The sequence below is a fragment of the Lissotriton vulgaris genome, chromosome 10 (assembly GCF_964263255.1).
Source record: "Lissotriton vulgaris chromosome 10, aLisVul1.2, whole genome shotgun sequence".
NCBI lineage: Eukaryota > Metazoa > Chordata > Amphibia > Caudata > Salamandridae > Lissotriton > Lissotriton vulgaris.
The window spans coordinates 1,125,595,995-1,125,611,233 of record NC_141698.1 but is presented as its reverse complement, the minus strand read 5'-3'; the positions used below and the strand labels follow the sequence as shown (position 1 = coordinate 1,125,611,233).

General features: G+C 49.3%; 1 protein-coding gene across 1 annotated transcript in view; it reads left to right on the top strand.

Annotated features, from left to right (window-relative positions):
• Positions 1-14,923, top strand: part of LOC147689433 (BTB/POZ domain-containing protein KCTD12-like) — a 139,836-nt gene extending 124,913 nt beyond the window's left edge. Inside the window, exon 2 of the mRNA XM_086942207.1 lies at positions 5,736-14,923. Within this exon, the coding sequence (XP_086798333.1) occupies positions 5,737-6,621 (885 nt within the window). The 5' untranslated portion in view covers position 5,736 and the 3' untranslated portion in view covers positions 6,622-14,923. The remainder of the gene's footprint in view (positions 1-5,735) is intronic.
• Positions 14,924-15,239: the final 316 nt, after the last annotated feature.

Sequence of the window (15,239 nt, the reverse complement as noted above, 5' to 3'; positions counted from 1 at the left end):
CCCGTGGGTCTCCTGTGTCTCTACCTTGGGTGGTTCCTGGTTGCCCCAGCGGTTCTACAGGCCCTAGGCCTGACTTCTATCCCTCACGTAGTTCTTATACCACTATTTTTGTATATGGTTTGTGAGGCCCCTAGGGCACAACGTATACTGTGCGACTTATCGTATGCTAATTAAGTTCCTTGTATTGTACTTTTACCTCTAGCCTCATAAAGAGACCAGAGGGGTTGTGTTTAGAATAAATACATATATATTCTTGATATATACCTTGTGTGGTGTGCTTTCATTTGATCATTCAAGAGATTATAGACTGGTAAAACAATTTGCTTAACTCGCCTCCAAGTCTTAGCCTGAATGCTGCTCTCCACAGCTACCACTAGGATATCTTTCTATAAGGTTGACTTTAAACCTACCATCAATAAGGGTCGTTTGGACTGGTGCAGGGTGCCCACTAGAATAGTGGACATCATATACCAGGCCAACTTCTCACACCTCCCGGGCAGACCTCGCGCCGGGCACTCTGGGCTCCCGGGCAGACCTCGTGCCTTGCACTCTGGGCTCCCGGGCAGACCTCGCGCCCGGCACTCTGGCCTCCCGCACAGTCCTCGCGCCAGGCACTTTGGTTATTGAAGACCTTGTACCAGTACTCTGGCTCTGGAAGACCTTTTATGCGGTATTCTGGCTCTGGCCCTGTGCAGAGATGAATCCGTTTCACGACTAATCTGGTATCACGAGTGAGGTAAAGCACACCTGAAGCCAGGAGCCTGCACCTTCTGTGCAGAAATGAATCCGGTTTCACGTCTGAGGTTTGCAAGGCACGCCTGCACCTTCTTTGCAGAGATGAATCCGTTTCACGACTAATCTGGTTTCACGAGTGAGGTAAAGCACACCTGAAGCCAGGAGCGTGCACCTTCTGTGCAGAGATGAATCCGTTTCATGACTAATCTGGTTTCACGAGAGAGGTAAAGCACACCTGAAGCCAGGAGCATGCCCCTTCTGTGCAGAGATTAATGCCCAACAGCGAGGGTGGCTGGCAATGCAGCTACACCAATAAAGACCTAATCAGGCTGCTGTCTCATTCCTTCTGAGAGCAGAGCGCGCAGGGCTCTCTGCAGTGCAGTAAGGTTTTTTACGACAGCTCTGCTATAAAATGCACATTTTACCCCAGGAGGTAGTGAGGGGTGTTAACGTCAGGAGAGAGGAGCACTGTCAGAGCCGGGTACTACAGATCAGGTTTATAGTCTCAGAAACCCTTCAGTGACACACTGGATTAGGAGTGAATGCTGTCAGGATTGAGGAGCACTGCTAGAGCTGTTTGGGTCTCAGGTCTGGAATAGAAGTGGGCGTGGCATGTCAAGATTGAGGTGTACTGGGTAGGTGGGAGCAGGTGCCAGAGGCCTGTATCGAGGAGTATTGGTACAGAAGCCCTAGGTGCTGCCAGCCTGTACCAGGGAGAATGTGCTCTGAAGCCTTTAGGGAGGCCTCTATCCTAGCACGGGGACACACCGTTGGGTGTAACCCGGTGCTTTATACATTTTATTTTAAAGGCCATTGCTGGGTTAGCAGCGGGTCCTGCAGCTCTATAGTGAAGAAATGTGCGCTGGAGTCCTGCTTACCAGGGGGTGCTACAAGTTAGGATTGAGGTGCACATGTCGAGCCGGAGGCTGCCGGCCTGAACAAAGGATAATGTGCGCTGGAGTCCTGCTTACCAGGGGGTGCTACAAGTTAGGATTGAGGTGCACAGGTCGAGCCGGAGGCTGCCGGCCTGTACAAAGGATAATGTGTGCTGGAGTCCTGCTTACCAGGGGGTGCTACAAGTTAGGATTGAGGTGCACAGGTCGAGCCGGAGGCTGCCGGCCTGTACAAAGGATAATGTGCGCTGGAGTCCTGCTTACCAGGGGGTGCTACAAGTTAGGATTGAGGTGCACATGTCGAGAAGGAGGCTGCCGGCCTGTACAAAGGATAATGTGCGCTGGAGTCCTGCTTACCAGGGGGTGCTACAAGTTAGGATTGAGGTGCACATGTCGAGCCGGAGGCTGTCGGCCTGTACAAAGGATAATGTGCGCTGGAGTCCTGCTTACCAGGGGGTGCTACATGTTAGGATTGAGGTGCACATGTCGAGCCGGAGGCTGCCGGCCTGAACAAAAGATAATGTGCGCTGGAGTCCTGCTTACCAGGGGGTGCTACAAGTTAGGATTGAGGTGCACAGGTCGAGCCGGAGGCTGCCGGCCTGTACAAAGGATAATGTGCGCTGGAGTCCTGCTTACCAGGAGGTGCTACAAGTTAGGATTGAGGTGCACATGTCGAGCCGGAGGCTGCCGGCCTGTACAAAGGATAATGTGCGCTGGAGTCCTGCTTACTAGGAGGTGCTACAAGTTAGGATTGAGGTGCACATGTCGAGCCGGAGGCTGGATAATGTGCGCTGGAGTCCTGCTTACCAGGGGGTGCTACAAGTTAGGATTGAGGTGCACAGGTCGAGCCGGAGGCTGCCGGCCTGTACAAAGGATAATGTGTGCTGGAGTCCTGCTTACCAGGGGGTGCTACAAGTTAGGATTGAGGTGCACAGGTCGAGCCGGAGGCTGCCGGCCTGTACAAAGGATAATGTGCGCTGGAGTCCTGCTTACCAGGGGGTGCTACAAGTTAGGATTGAGGTGCACATGTCGAGAAGGAGGCTGCCGGCCTGTACAAAGGATAATGTGCGCTGGAGTCCTGCTTACCAGGGGGTGCTACAAGTTAGGATTGAGGTGCACATGTCGAGCCGGAGGCTGCCGGCCTGTACAAAGGATAATGTGCGCTGGAGTCCTGCTTACCAGGGGGTGCTACATGTTAGGATTGAGGTGCACATGTCGAGCCGGAGGCTGCCGGCCTGAACAAAAGATAATGTGCGCTGGAGTCCTGCTTACCAGGGGGTGCTACAAGTTAGGATTGAGGTGCACAGGTCGAGCCGGAGGCTGCCGGCCTGTACAAAGGATAATGTGCGCTGGAGTCCTGCTTACCAGGAGGTGCTACAAGTTAGGATTGAGGTGCACATGTCGAGCCGGAGGCTGCCGGCCTGTACAAAGGATAATGTGCGCTGGAGTCCTGCTTACTAGGAGGTGCTACAAGTTAGGATTGAGGTGCACATGTCGAGCCGGAGGCTGGATAATGTGCGCTGGAGTCCTGCTTACCAGGGGGTGCTACAAGTTAGGATTGAGGTGCACATGTCGAGCCGGAGGCTGCCGGCCTGTACAAAGGATAATGTGCGCTGGAGTCCTGCTTACCAGGGGGTGCTACAAGTTAGGATTGAGGTGCACATGTCGAGCCGGAGGCTGCCGGCCTGTACAAAGGATAATGTGCGCTGGAGTCCTGCTTACCAGCGGGTGCTACCAGTTAGAATTGCGGTGCACAGGTTGAGTCTGGTATTACAGGCCTGTACCAAGGAGAATGTGCGATGGACCCTTGGCAGGCCAGTGCTGGGTTACCAGTGGGTGCTACAAGTTAGGATTGCCGTGCACGGGTCGAGCCGGGTGTTAAAAGTCTATACCGAAGAGAATGTGCCTGGGACCCCTGGGAGGTCAGAGCCAGGTTCGCAGCGGATGCCACAAGTTAGGATTGAGGTGCACGGGTCCAACCGGGTGCTACAGGCCTTGAGTGAATGTGGTGGATGTTGAAGTTAGATTGAAGAGCTATAACATGACAACACACTGGGTCATGCGGTCTGATTCAGGAGTACATGCTTGCCTCAGGAAACATTTATGGAAACATTCTAAGGCTTTTTAAACAGAGTATGGAACAGCCTATGAAAAAAAAGCAGTGAAGTACTTTCCAAGGGCAGGGACGTCGCATCCCTCCTCTCCAGGTCTCTGTTACCAGTCGCTCTTCTCCAGAGTTTTCCATTCAAAACACTAGTTGCACCATCCGTTTACCAGCAAGCCCACAGCCTGCGCTTTGTCTCAGCCCCCTGGATATAGGGATACTGGACATAGCAACAACAACAAAGTGCTCCTATTTGCCAAGTCGAGGGTAAATAATGAATAAGCATGGACAGTGTCATCATCACTTGATCTCCGAGCACCTATAAAAAAAAACTAACCATACCATGTATAATAAAACTAGCACTTTTGTAAAGGTAGAGTTCGCGCTCTTTTAAAATGCCTCTAAAAATGAATCTGACCTTGTGTAATGTAACTAGTGCTTACGTAAACAGCTCCAACACCTTCGAGTTGCTAGAGTTTAAAATCTATAATAAAAAAATGCCTCACAGTCCCTAGGAAGTTGCCGTACATGTGCTTTGAAATTTAAGCTCTGAGAGCAGGACGGTGACAGGAAGAGGCAGTAGGGCGGCATGCAGAAACATGGGAGGTGGTGGGAGGGACGAATGCTTCTCCCATTTGTCAGGTAGAGGGGAAATAAGGAATGAACAGGGGATCACTTGATCTCTGCACATGTAAAAACAAACCTGACCCTGTGTAATTTAAGTGGCGCTTTTGTAAAGCACTTCAATATATTTGCGTCAGCGGAGTTTGCACTCTATAAAAATGACCTTCAAAATTAACCTGACATTGTGTAATGTAACTAGCGCTCAAGTAAAGCACTCCAACACCTTTGGGTTGCGCATGGGCACATTACATAAACAAGTATCAGAGAAAATGCGGCAGGAGTTGCCCGAACCTTGCCCTAACTGTGCTGCAAAGTTGGGCTACTGATGGTCCGGTGGCTGACGCAACGAGCAGTGAAGCGTGAGGGGGAAATCCTCGCACTTCTAAGTCAGAGAAAATTAAAGAGGCATCCTCAAAAGCGTCTGAAGCTTCAAATATGTCATCTTGGTATTTGAATGGGCAGGGGAGATTAAAGAACTGAAGCTGAACCACCGAAGAGCGGCAAACAGTGACAGAAGCAGGAATTTAAGATAAATAAATAGTCCTCCAAATGAACACATACACACAGAAGCGTAATGTTAACAGTAAATGGGCAGTGTTCGGTGGGCTGAAACCAAACCCAGATAGAAGGGACAAAGGAGGATAAACCACTAGAAAGCAATCGAAGAGACAAACAAAAAGGCAATGGGTGGGGCTGTAAGCTCACAGAGTGAATACAGCATGTCTCAAAGAGCTGCCTACACTCGACCTAAAAACAGTCATGGAAACTCATAAGAGGGGAAGGATGCAAATTTTTCAATCATAGTAAAGGAAGCCCAGACGAAGAAATAAAGAGGGAAAGAGAAAGAGCACGCAGAAAGGAAAGAGAATGGAATGACATACAAAAAGAAGGAAGAAATTGCTGCATGAAACACAGGCCAAATAGGTGAAAGGACGAGTGTAAGGGTTAATAGGCGCTAGTTGAGATGCCTTACTAGAGCTGTGCTTGGCTCTCCTTTCTTGGGACAGCAATAATTGCAAAATGGCAGAACTGGGGCGCGGTGGCTGAGCGGAGTGCTGCATGACACGATAAGCGGAGAATGGGACGCAGTAGCCCTGTGTTGCCAGCGCTAGATTAGCAGTGGGTGCTACATGCCAGGATTGAGGTACACTGGAAGAGCTGGGTGCTACAAGCCTAAATAGGAGGCAGGGCCCAGAAGCCCTAGGATGCCAGTGCTAGATTAGCAAGCCAATGGATGATCGCTGAACTAGCTGGCAGTGCTCCTAGTACTTTCCAGTTGGTTTAGTCATTAACCTTCAAACCCTCTCATAAAATGTGACTGTTTGCCATTCTGTGCTGTGCCGACTGCTTTAACGAGGCCCTTTTGTTTGTCTTTGCAGCATGGCCCTGGCAGAGCACTCGAGTGGCGCCAAGGTGGGCGAGGAGGTCTCGACGTTCCCGGAGATCGTGGAGCTGAATGTGGGGGGCCAGGTGTACATCACCCGCTACCAGACACTGCTCAGCGTACCCGGCTCCCTGCTCTGCGACATGTTCAGCCTGAAGAACGCACGTGCCCTGGCTCGCGACAGCAAAGGGCGCTTCTTCCTGGACCGCGACGGCTTCCTCTTCCGGTACATCCTGGACTACATGCGGGACCAGCAGCTGGTGCTCCCCGACCACTTCCCGGAGCGCAGCCGGCTCCAGCGCGAGGCTGAGTACTTCCGACTGCCCGAGCTCGCCAAGGTGCTGGCCCCCCGGATTAGCAAGCAGAACTCCATCTGCGACGACCCCTGCCAGAGTGACCCCGAAGAGCCGTCCCCCAATGCGGACATCGCCCGGAACCTGGCGTCGGTCAGTGCGGCCTTGGCCGGCGTCACCTCCTGCACCGTGGGGGGCTCCACCGCCGTGGGAGCCGGGCCCGACCTGCGCCGCTCCGGCTTCGTCACCATTGGGTACCGGGGCTCCTACACCCTGGGACGGGACAGCCAGACTGATGCCAAGTTCCGCCGTGTGGCACGGATCATGGTGTGCGGGAAGACCTCCCTGGCCAAAGAGGTTTTTGGGGACACCTTGAACGAGAGCAGGGACCCGGACCGGCCCCCTGAGCGCTACACCTCCCGCTACTACCTCAAGTTCACATTCCTGGAGCAGGCTTTCGACAGACTGGCAGACGCCGGCTTCCATATGGTGGCCTGCAACTCCACCGGCACCTGCGCCTTCGCCCACGACCAGACGGACGACAAGATATGGACCTCGTACACCGAATACGTGTTCTACCGTGAGTGACACCTGAAACCGTAGAAACCACACCTCTCCCCTCCTGTGCTGGAGCTCGCTCTAGAGTTAGACACTAGACTCCTCCCTCCTGGAACCCATGTTTTTCCAACCTTTCCTGCTCTTTGGGCAACCCCCAGGAAACCCTTTGTGACTTCCTCCTTTTCCGACAACCATCAACCGATTCCCTCTTCCAGCCTCCAAGTAGCCAGAGGTCTCCTGTGTGTCCATGGATGTTGTGAAAACAAAGTCATGTGCTTTGCCAAAAGCGTTTCCCTTGGCTTGCGTTTAACTAGGAGGGAGAAAATGGCCGTGGGTGGAGAGGGGATGAAGGACGAGCATGGGATAGGTTGAACGTGCAGTGCTGGAGCAGACCGCAGCTCTTGCAGCCCCTTCACCCAGGAGGGGAGCCCGTCTTGTAAGTGATGGGTGAGACTGGCCCAAGGCCTCCCTACAGAACACTCTGGATAAGGGAGGCGCAGGGAAGGACATATAGGAGCTTCCAAAACCAAGCACAAGCAGACTCTGGGTTGTAATCACTATGCGGTTCCTTGCTTAGAAGGGATTCAAATCTCATAGATTGATCCACAGTTCCATACAGGGAATCTCTTAACCCTAAGAATGCCTCCGAGGCCTTGGTCGTGTCTGCTAGCCCTGCTGCTGCCCAGTACATTTGGGCAACCGGCTGGAAGCTGTCATGCTCTATCCTGCCGTGAAAGATTTTAATATTGCATAGGCACTGAGCTTTATTTTCTGTTGGAGAGACATGAAAGCGCCAAAATACCTATCTTTATAGGGGCTTTCCTGCGCAAAGGGCTGGCATGCAGACCACTGTCTAGCAAAAAACAATAGCAGCTGAGATGATCTGGTTTATATTGTATTGAAGCTGTAGTGAGCACAACAACCATATTCTCGAACAATTTCTGTACGTGTATTCCTCCAGGCCTGCAATGGTGCCTACAGGTGGTGCCTTTGAGACCTGGCTGTTTCAGTATGAAAAATCATGAACTTCATCAGTACATCAGCTTTGCAATTCCCTACCTAGTGCCACTGGGAATTATAAGATAACCAGGCAATGAACTTGGGGAGGTGTTCCTGGTGTGCCAAACGAGCAATGTTGGTACCAGCTAAAACTGCAGAGAATAGGCTACCAGTCTTCAGCTTTAAATCGAAGTCTAAGCAAGTCGACTCCAGGGGACAAAGAGAAAGCAGAGCCCTCCCGAAGACTGCCAACCCACAAGATACATGGTTTAACCGAGTCCCGGTCCTGTCTGTAGAGTCTCAAAATGTAGACATAATCCTCTGGAAGCAGGGAGTAGTGGGGGGTGGCTGCTTCACACAAAGGAAAGGTTCCCACTATCTCCAACCTCCAGAGAGGCAGAAACGACGAGCATTTGCAATGCAATAGGTCTCGCATTTACACGAGTTTAAGCTATTGGCATTGTAAATGACAATGCCTTTTATTTATGTTTTAAAAATGTAAACAAAAAGAAAAGGCATTTTCATTTGCAATGTCAATAGCTCAAACTCGCGTAAATGTGAGACCTATTGCATTACAAATGCTTGTTTGCATTTCTTTTTTTGTGAATGTATGAGCCCCCATTGTCACCTGCCCCTCCTCACACTACGTGGAAGGGCCAGTATATTCAGGGGGTATTAACCGCAGGTCTGTCCCCCCTGATCGCTCTGCTCGGAGGGAAAGTTGTGCCCTGATAAACTTTGCCCCGGCTGCACTTTGAGGGTGCCCTGAGTCCACAGAGGTCGAGCAGTCACTGCCTGGCACAGATCGCCCCCTCAGCCTGCACTTATACTGAGGCTCGGGTGCACTTACTAATCTCGAAACCCCGAGTTACAGCTTTGAGCCCGAAATACAATTGAACATAACCTCCTGGCAGAAGGCTGGCTGCCCGAGGCCTCCCAACTTCTCTCGAACGGTCAATACCTACTCTGGGTCCTAGGGTCTACAACATTGTCGTACCAATCTGCACGTTTGTGCTTGCATGTGAAAACCATGATAATAATGTAGGCAGACGTACATGGCATCCTTTGCTACAATGTCTGCAGGCAGTTGTCATCTGGAAGTGACGTGAAAGCAGGAAAGAATGAAAGCGAGCGCATGAAGAAGGCAGGGAGGAAGGCTGGAAAGAAGGGAGAAAGAGGGATGTGAGCAAACAGAGAGGGCAAAGAGGGGGATAATGGGACATAATGGACTCTTGTTTATGTGAGGGAGACCGTGTATTCTGTGAGTATTACCAAGTACCTCAAAATACTGCAGCGCTGTCAGTTGCTAAAACAAATACCGTGTGGGAAGCTAATACCCTCAATGTTGTGTTTGAGATGGTCAGTGATGTTAACAACCATGTACAAGCATTCTGGGACCAGAGACTTTTAAAGGGTTGTGAAGGAGTCGTGGACGGGCACTCAAGTCGCAGTCTTTAACAAGGTGTCGCCACGCAATAGAATCGGAAAGTGAAAGCGCGCCATGCGTGTTGTGCCTGCCTGCAGCCCTTCCTCCTTTTTGGACGGTCCATCTGGTCTGGATCCTTTGCTCCCCGGCTTGTTTAGATAACACGCCTACTTTAGATAAAAAATTGCTTCACGACAGGTGTGAAGCAAACAATCCAGTCCGGATGGGCCGTCCCAAAAGGCAAAAGGGCAGTAACAAAGAAGCCTCATTTTCAATGGGAGGCCCCCGTTTACCTTAAACGATTACGCCGTCCAATGAAAATGAGGGGTGGGGCTTCAAGACCCCTTCTGAAATGTCCTCTCTTACAATATGTCTCGCCGAGCGAGCAGCGCATGCGTGCTACAACGCTAGGCGAGACCTAAATACAGAATGGTGAAGGACTCTGACTGTCGTGGGCGGAGGGGGCAACAGGACTCACGCTGAATTCCATAGAGCTTCACCCCATACTGAGCCGGAATCTTTGCAGAGTTTAAGGATCTTTTCGGTTATAGGTATTTTCATTGTCACTTCACTACTTTTGGTGGTAGTGATGACAAAATCTCAAGCCTTGCACCTACAACCACCTCCAGTTATGGTAGCCTTCATTCTAGTAGTGGGCAAGGGCTTTAAGTAAAAAAAATGTTAAAAAAACTACCTGCACCATTCATACTCCTATTATAGGGAAGACTGGCGAGAACTAATCACCAAATTAACTGTTATGGACTACAGGCTAGAGATTGAAAGAGGGTGGCCTAGGCTGACCTGGACCACAGAGCAGGACTAGATCTATCCACAGCGTGATCTGGGCCTTATAGAACATGAGATCAGGACCTCGTTCACTGCTCCAGAGAAGCAGAACTTTTCCCAAACCACTCTCCCACAGCTGGGGAACCACTGTGCAGAACCACTCTTTCTGAACAGAGAGACTGATGTTCCATACTTGAGACCACTGTCTCATAGCCGAGAAACCACTGTGCTGAACTGCTCTTTCTGAACGGAGAGACTGCTGTTCCATACCTGAGACCACTTTCCCAAGCAGAGGAACCACTGTGTAGAACCACTCTCCCAGAGCCAAGGAACCACTGTGCAGAACCACTGTTTCTGAACTGAGGGACTACTGAGGAACCACTGTGCAGAACCATTCTTTCTGAACTGAGGGACTTACTGTTCCACAGCGAAGAGACCGCTGTCCCATAGCTGGGGAATCACTGTGCAGAACCACTCTTTCTGAACTGAGGGACTACTGTTCCATGGCGGAGAGACCACTGTCCTATAGCTAAGAAGTCCTTAACATTCCACAATACTATCCTACTGTGGGCTGACTGACTTGCACCACTCCCCAGTCTTGAAGACTGTTTGTAGAATAAGGCCATATTATAGATAAGGCAGTCTAGCCCACTCTGCGCCGCAGCGCTTACGTGTATGCCCTTGGCACAGACTGGAACATGCACCATATCACAACAAATGTGCAGTTTCCAGTGCAGGCTCATGAGCCTGCACCTCCACTGGAAATAGCGCATTAGGGGAAGATGGACTGGCTGCTTGTAAGTCGCCGCTAGAATGCAGCCTGAGCTTGAAAGGGGTGCAACGAGTGACTGCACCTGCCTGCGGGGAGGTGTGGGGGGTCCATGGGATACAATTCCATTCAGTCGGTTCCGGAAGGGGAGGGGGGGCACTGATTTGCACAAACTGAATATGGCAAAATATAATTCACACCTGCAATAGCTTCTTTGTCTCTGCACCCCATCCATAATACCGTACAGAGACTGTGTTTCGGCATTTGCATGGGGCAATGCTTCCAAGCAAAATGGAAAATGTTCACTTCAGATCGTGCCTGTGTGCTTGTGATACCAAAATGTAGTAAGCGGGTTCAAACGTCAGTTGCACCCCCAGGGGCACTTGGTGTAATACGGCCTCGTGGTTGCACTTGTACAGTTGCTTCTGTGTGGTTTATACTGCCTCGCTTCAGCAGTCTCTGGGTGCAGTGAATCACTTGTGGTACTTCCTAGAGCACATCAAGGCAGAAGGTTGCATCATCTTCCCAGTCTGCAGTTGGCTGTATCCTCCAGCCTTGGGGTTCATCGATGCAGCGCTGTAAGCACAGCACGCACTGCCCGTCCTCTGCATGTACCCCCTTGGCAGAGTGGTATCGGAGGCCGGAACAAATGGGCTTAAAAATATTTATTTAAAAAAAATGTTTGAGAGATTGACAAGATCCAGGATAGTTTTGAGAGATGAGACGAGAAGGAGAGATATACTTCTATTTAAATTTGTTGGGACACAAGCACAGACTCTTGAACAAAAAGTTCACTGGCACAAAGATAGCTGTTCATCCAAGAGCTCATCAGTGCAATCAGTCTTTGACTTTGGCCTATGGGGGACCAAGGCTCATCTTATCAGGGAATCCTAGAATAAAGCACACACCATGGGAGAGCAGTTATGAGCCTGACCGCTTACGTGCACAGATGCTTTTAAATCAACCTTTCCAATGAAAAGAACACCCACCAGCTCTATTCTTGGAAGAAAGGCTCTCCAGGGAGGATTACCTTCTGTACAGTCAAAGCTTGTTCAAATAGTCCTCCGTTGTCTGGCCGATCAAAGGGGCGCTTTCAACCGGCTTTGTTTCCATGTAGCCCATTCGCGTCTTTGTAGGTTCCTTCATTCTGTGAGGTCCCACGGTGCACAGAAACTCGAAGATCTGCCTGTAGCACATATTCTTTCTAGTTTCACAACTGAGGAAGACTAACCGTTCCACTGGACCCTTGCCGCTACAGGCGTCACTCTACTTTCACATGGGCCTGAGCAGCACCTAGGAAGAGGTCCAAAATCCGACTGTGAACACTCTGCATTTCTAAAAGGCAACATTTTGAGCTGTCTCTAAGAAGGCAAGGAGCTCTCATGGGCTAGAGAAGGCTTCAGACCCATTTATGACACTCCATCGCTTGTTCCGAGCCTACAGGTTTCATCCAGACTGGAAAAGAGGCCTGGTGAGGTTATACACTTCTACCCTACGAGGCCAAACCATTTACAAATCCTCCATTCACATCCACCCTATGGTCACCATGTCACTGGTTGATGACCTTACAACTCCACAATCTCGCCTTTTACTTTAATGTTCATCTTCTGCACCTTATTTCATCTATTGTTCAGCTTTTAAATGCGGTGCCGAGTGGACATTTTCTTTTGACTGCTCCCGATTGGTAGAATCTCAGTTGAGTGAAATCAGCTCTACCCAGAGTGAGCAAGTCTTATTTTCTAAGCTGGAAATGTACAGTTGGCTGTTGTCAGAGTGTTTTGTTCTTCTGTAGTCACACCTGTATGTATAGGAACATGGAGTTAAAGCAACTCTTCTGGGCTCCTTTGGGGTAGCTTAGAGTTGAGTGCAGCTTTCTTCTATTTTCCAGTAGAATTCTGCCCATACATCTATGTTGCTGCAAGTTATAACTGTATTAGCATCTTATTTTTACCACGCAGGCCACTGGAAGAGTTTGTAGACTCTTTACCGCTTGGAAGGACTTCATGTGCCCAAAAATAAATAGGACCTTGTCTCACAAAAACACCAGGAACCTTGTTGACTGTTACTCCCGAAGTCCCCGTCTCCAAGTCAGGGCCACTGCAGGGATGTGATTTTGTGGCCACGGCGTTTTCTGCGTTTTGTTTCTAGCTCAAACGGAACAAAAGTTCGTAAAAAAAACGCAGCTACTCTTCTTGCCTCAGATGAAAGACGCTTCGCAAAGATTGACGGGTCACCTTTCCGTTTCTCATTGCTGTGTCTGAGTGTTAAAAGGTTTCTAACTAGATGAATTTCTTCCAAAGAGGTATAACTAAGTTCTAGACCGGCGAGGTGCTACATGCTGTTATCAGTTTGCCCAAACTGATATTCATCAGTGTAGACCTTTATGTTTACTTCAAAACCCGTTGTTGTTCGTTCTTTCCACAATGCAATGTGACCAACACGTGTATCTTAAAAAACTAATTGCTTATAGGGCCTCACAATTGTGTTAGCAAGACTAAAAACGAACATAATAAAAAAAAAACTACATTTAAAATGATATCATTACAAATCCATGAAAAAAAGAACATGTCTTTATGGCAACAAGATCTAGACTGATCGGACAGATACTGAGTATCCGATCAGGATAAAACATTTAACTACATCCTTTAATGATTTAACAGTGTTATTATTTCAAGCACATTTTTTCATGGAGATTTTTTCATGGTAAATGTATCTATTTTTGTTTTGAATATGTTGATTGTTAGCGTTGCGTTGCTACTACAATCACGAGGCTGTGAAGAAGCAGTTTATTTTCACGAAGCCCGTGTTGGGCTGATTGCATCCTCTTGAAAGGAAGAATGAAAGATCTGAACTGCGCATGACCAGCGCGCCCCTCCAATCTCTGATGGCAACTACTGAGGTGAAGCCTTCGCCCAGACGGTGCCGGTGGTGGTCAAAAGAATGAAGTGATGCTATTAGAATGTGGGTCGTATTGTGTTGCATCAATTGCCTTTTCTCGCTACCTAATGCGTTCCTCTGTGCCGCATAATTCCAGCGGCCCTGCTCTAGGGCTCTAAGTTTAAAGCGCTCACTATTCATAGGTTCTCCTGAGAGTTGTCACTTCCTTTATTTTCCTGAAGTGTTTCCATCCTCCAAACAGGGGTCTTTCTGCTTAGTATTTCTTTCCACAAAGTCCGCAGACGAGGGAGTCTCTTCTCAGTGCTGGTAGCTACATTCTGGGAAGTACTTCCTGCTCACAAATCACCTCCACTTCCGGTGTGCTGTGAAGACATGTCTTTTGGTGCGTGTGTCATACTTGCGTACAAGATTCCCAATGACGCCAATTGATGGCACTCACTGGCTGTGTGTACCTAAACCTAGCATAGCACACAGTGACTATATGACAAATTGTAAAGTGGCATAAGGAGGGCACTGCCGGGTGATGCAGACATCCTATGGCTGAACTAAAAAGGAAGCAGCTGCTATTTCTGAGTGGCTACAATACAAAATACATAACTATGTTACAGCTCTTCTGCAGAAAGTAGTCTTTCCGAACAAGTTTGCAACTCTACAGATAATCCCACATTTGCAGAAAATGCTGAATGGAAGATTTTCTGAATTCGAGGTTGGCTGAGTGAAAGCTGTGGGCTCCTGTACTTGGTTGCCATGTATCTACCTGGCATAACTATCGTTATGTGGCACAATGACTAGTGAGCAATGTCATTTGAAAAGGCTTTATCTTGCATGGCCTATAGTGTGGCAGAATGGGTGCAGCGGGTATAAACTAAGTCTGTAAGGTAGTAACTCCCTTGAATAACTACCACTGTGGCAGACTGGCTGGAGCAGGTAATGACCCATTCTGTAGGGCAAAACATAGCAGGCCATGCCTGTGGCACAATGGATGGGGCAAGCGAGAGCGCAGCAGAAGATACAGTGGAAGTCCTTACAGAGAACCAGGTGCCATAACTGTGGGGGAGGAGAGTGTGGGGACAGATCCTGACATCCACAGAGTTCCAATATATTCCAAGCTTACTGTTATGACACTCCCACTCGCCTCTCTCCTGCAGCCCGTTGCCATACAAGCACATATCTAGTCCTTTGTTTGTTTCAACTGTCTGACGTGAGCACTCTGGTCTGTGATTGGTTGCTGTTAGGGTACTCTTTTTAGTCCAGAGTCGCAGCGTTTTCCACCCAGGAAGCAGATGATGGATTCACCACAAGAACTGCACCGTATGGCGTGATGCTGCACCAGGCCGTACCAGGCACATCGGCTTGCTTACTTTGTATATTTTTTTCCTTTTACTCGTTGCCTTTTCTTTACTCTAAAATAATCAAATCTTGTTATAATGAGAAAAATAAACAAACTGCAAGTTTTCGGTGCACGTGTATCGATTCCTTCCAGGGTTCGTAGAGATGCTTTGTGGGATGTCTGTCACTGGCCTTTGCCGCCTCCTCCTCCTCCTTCGTTGGTCCATTCCCATGCCAAGCCCCCTCTCTCTTCACTCTTTCCTCTTTCCTTCTCGGAGTCTGTACTTCTGACCTGTCTTCCCACCCATGGCCTTCTTTCTTCTCCCATCTACCTTCAGTACCTTCTGCTGCTTTGGCCTCCATCCTCGACCTTCCTGGTGATCAGAAAAGAAAACCAGCTTCATACAAGATTGTTTTAGTAATAGTGCTGCAGTAATGCAG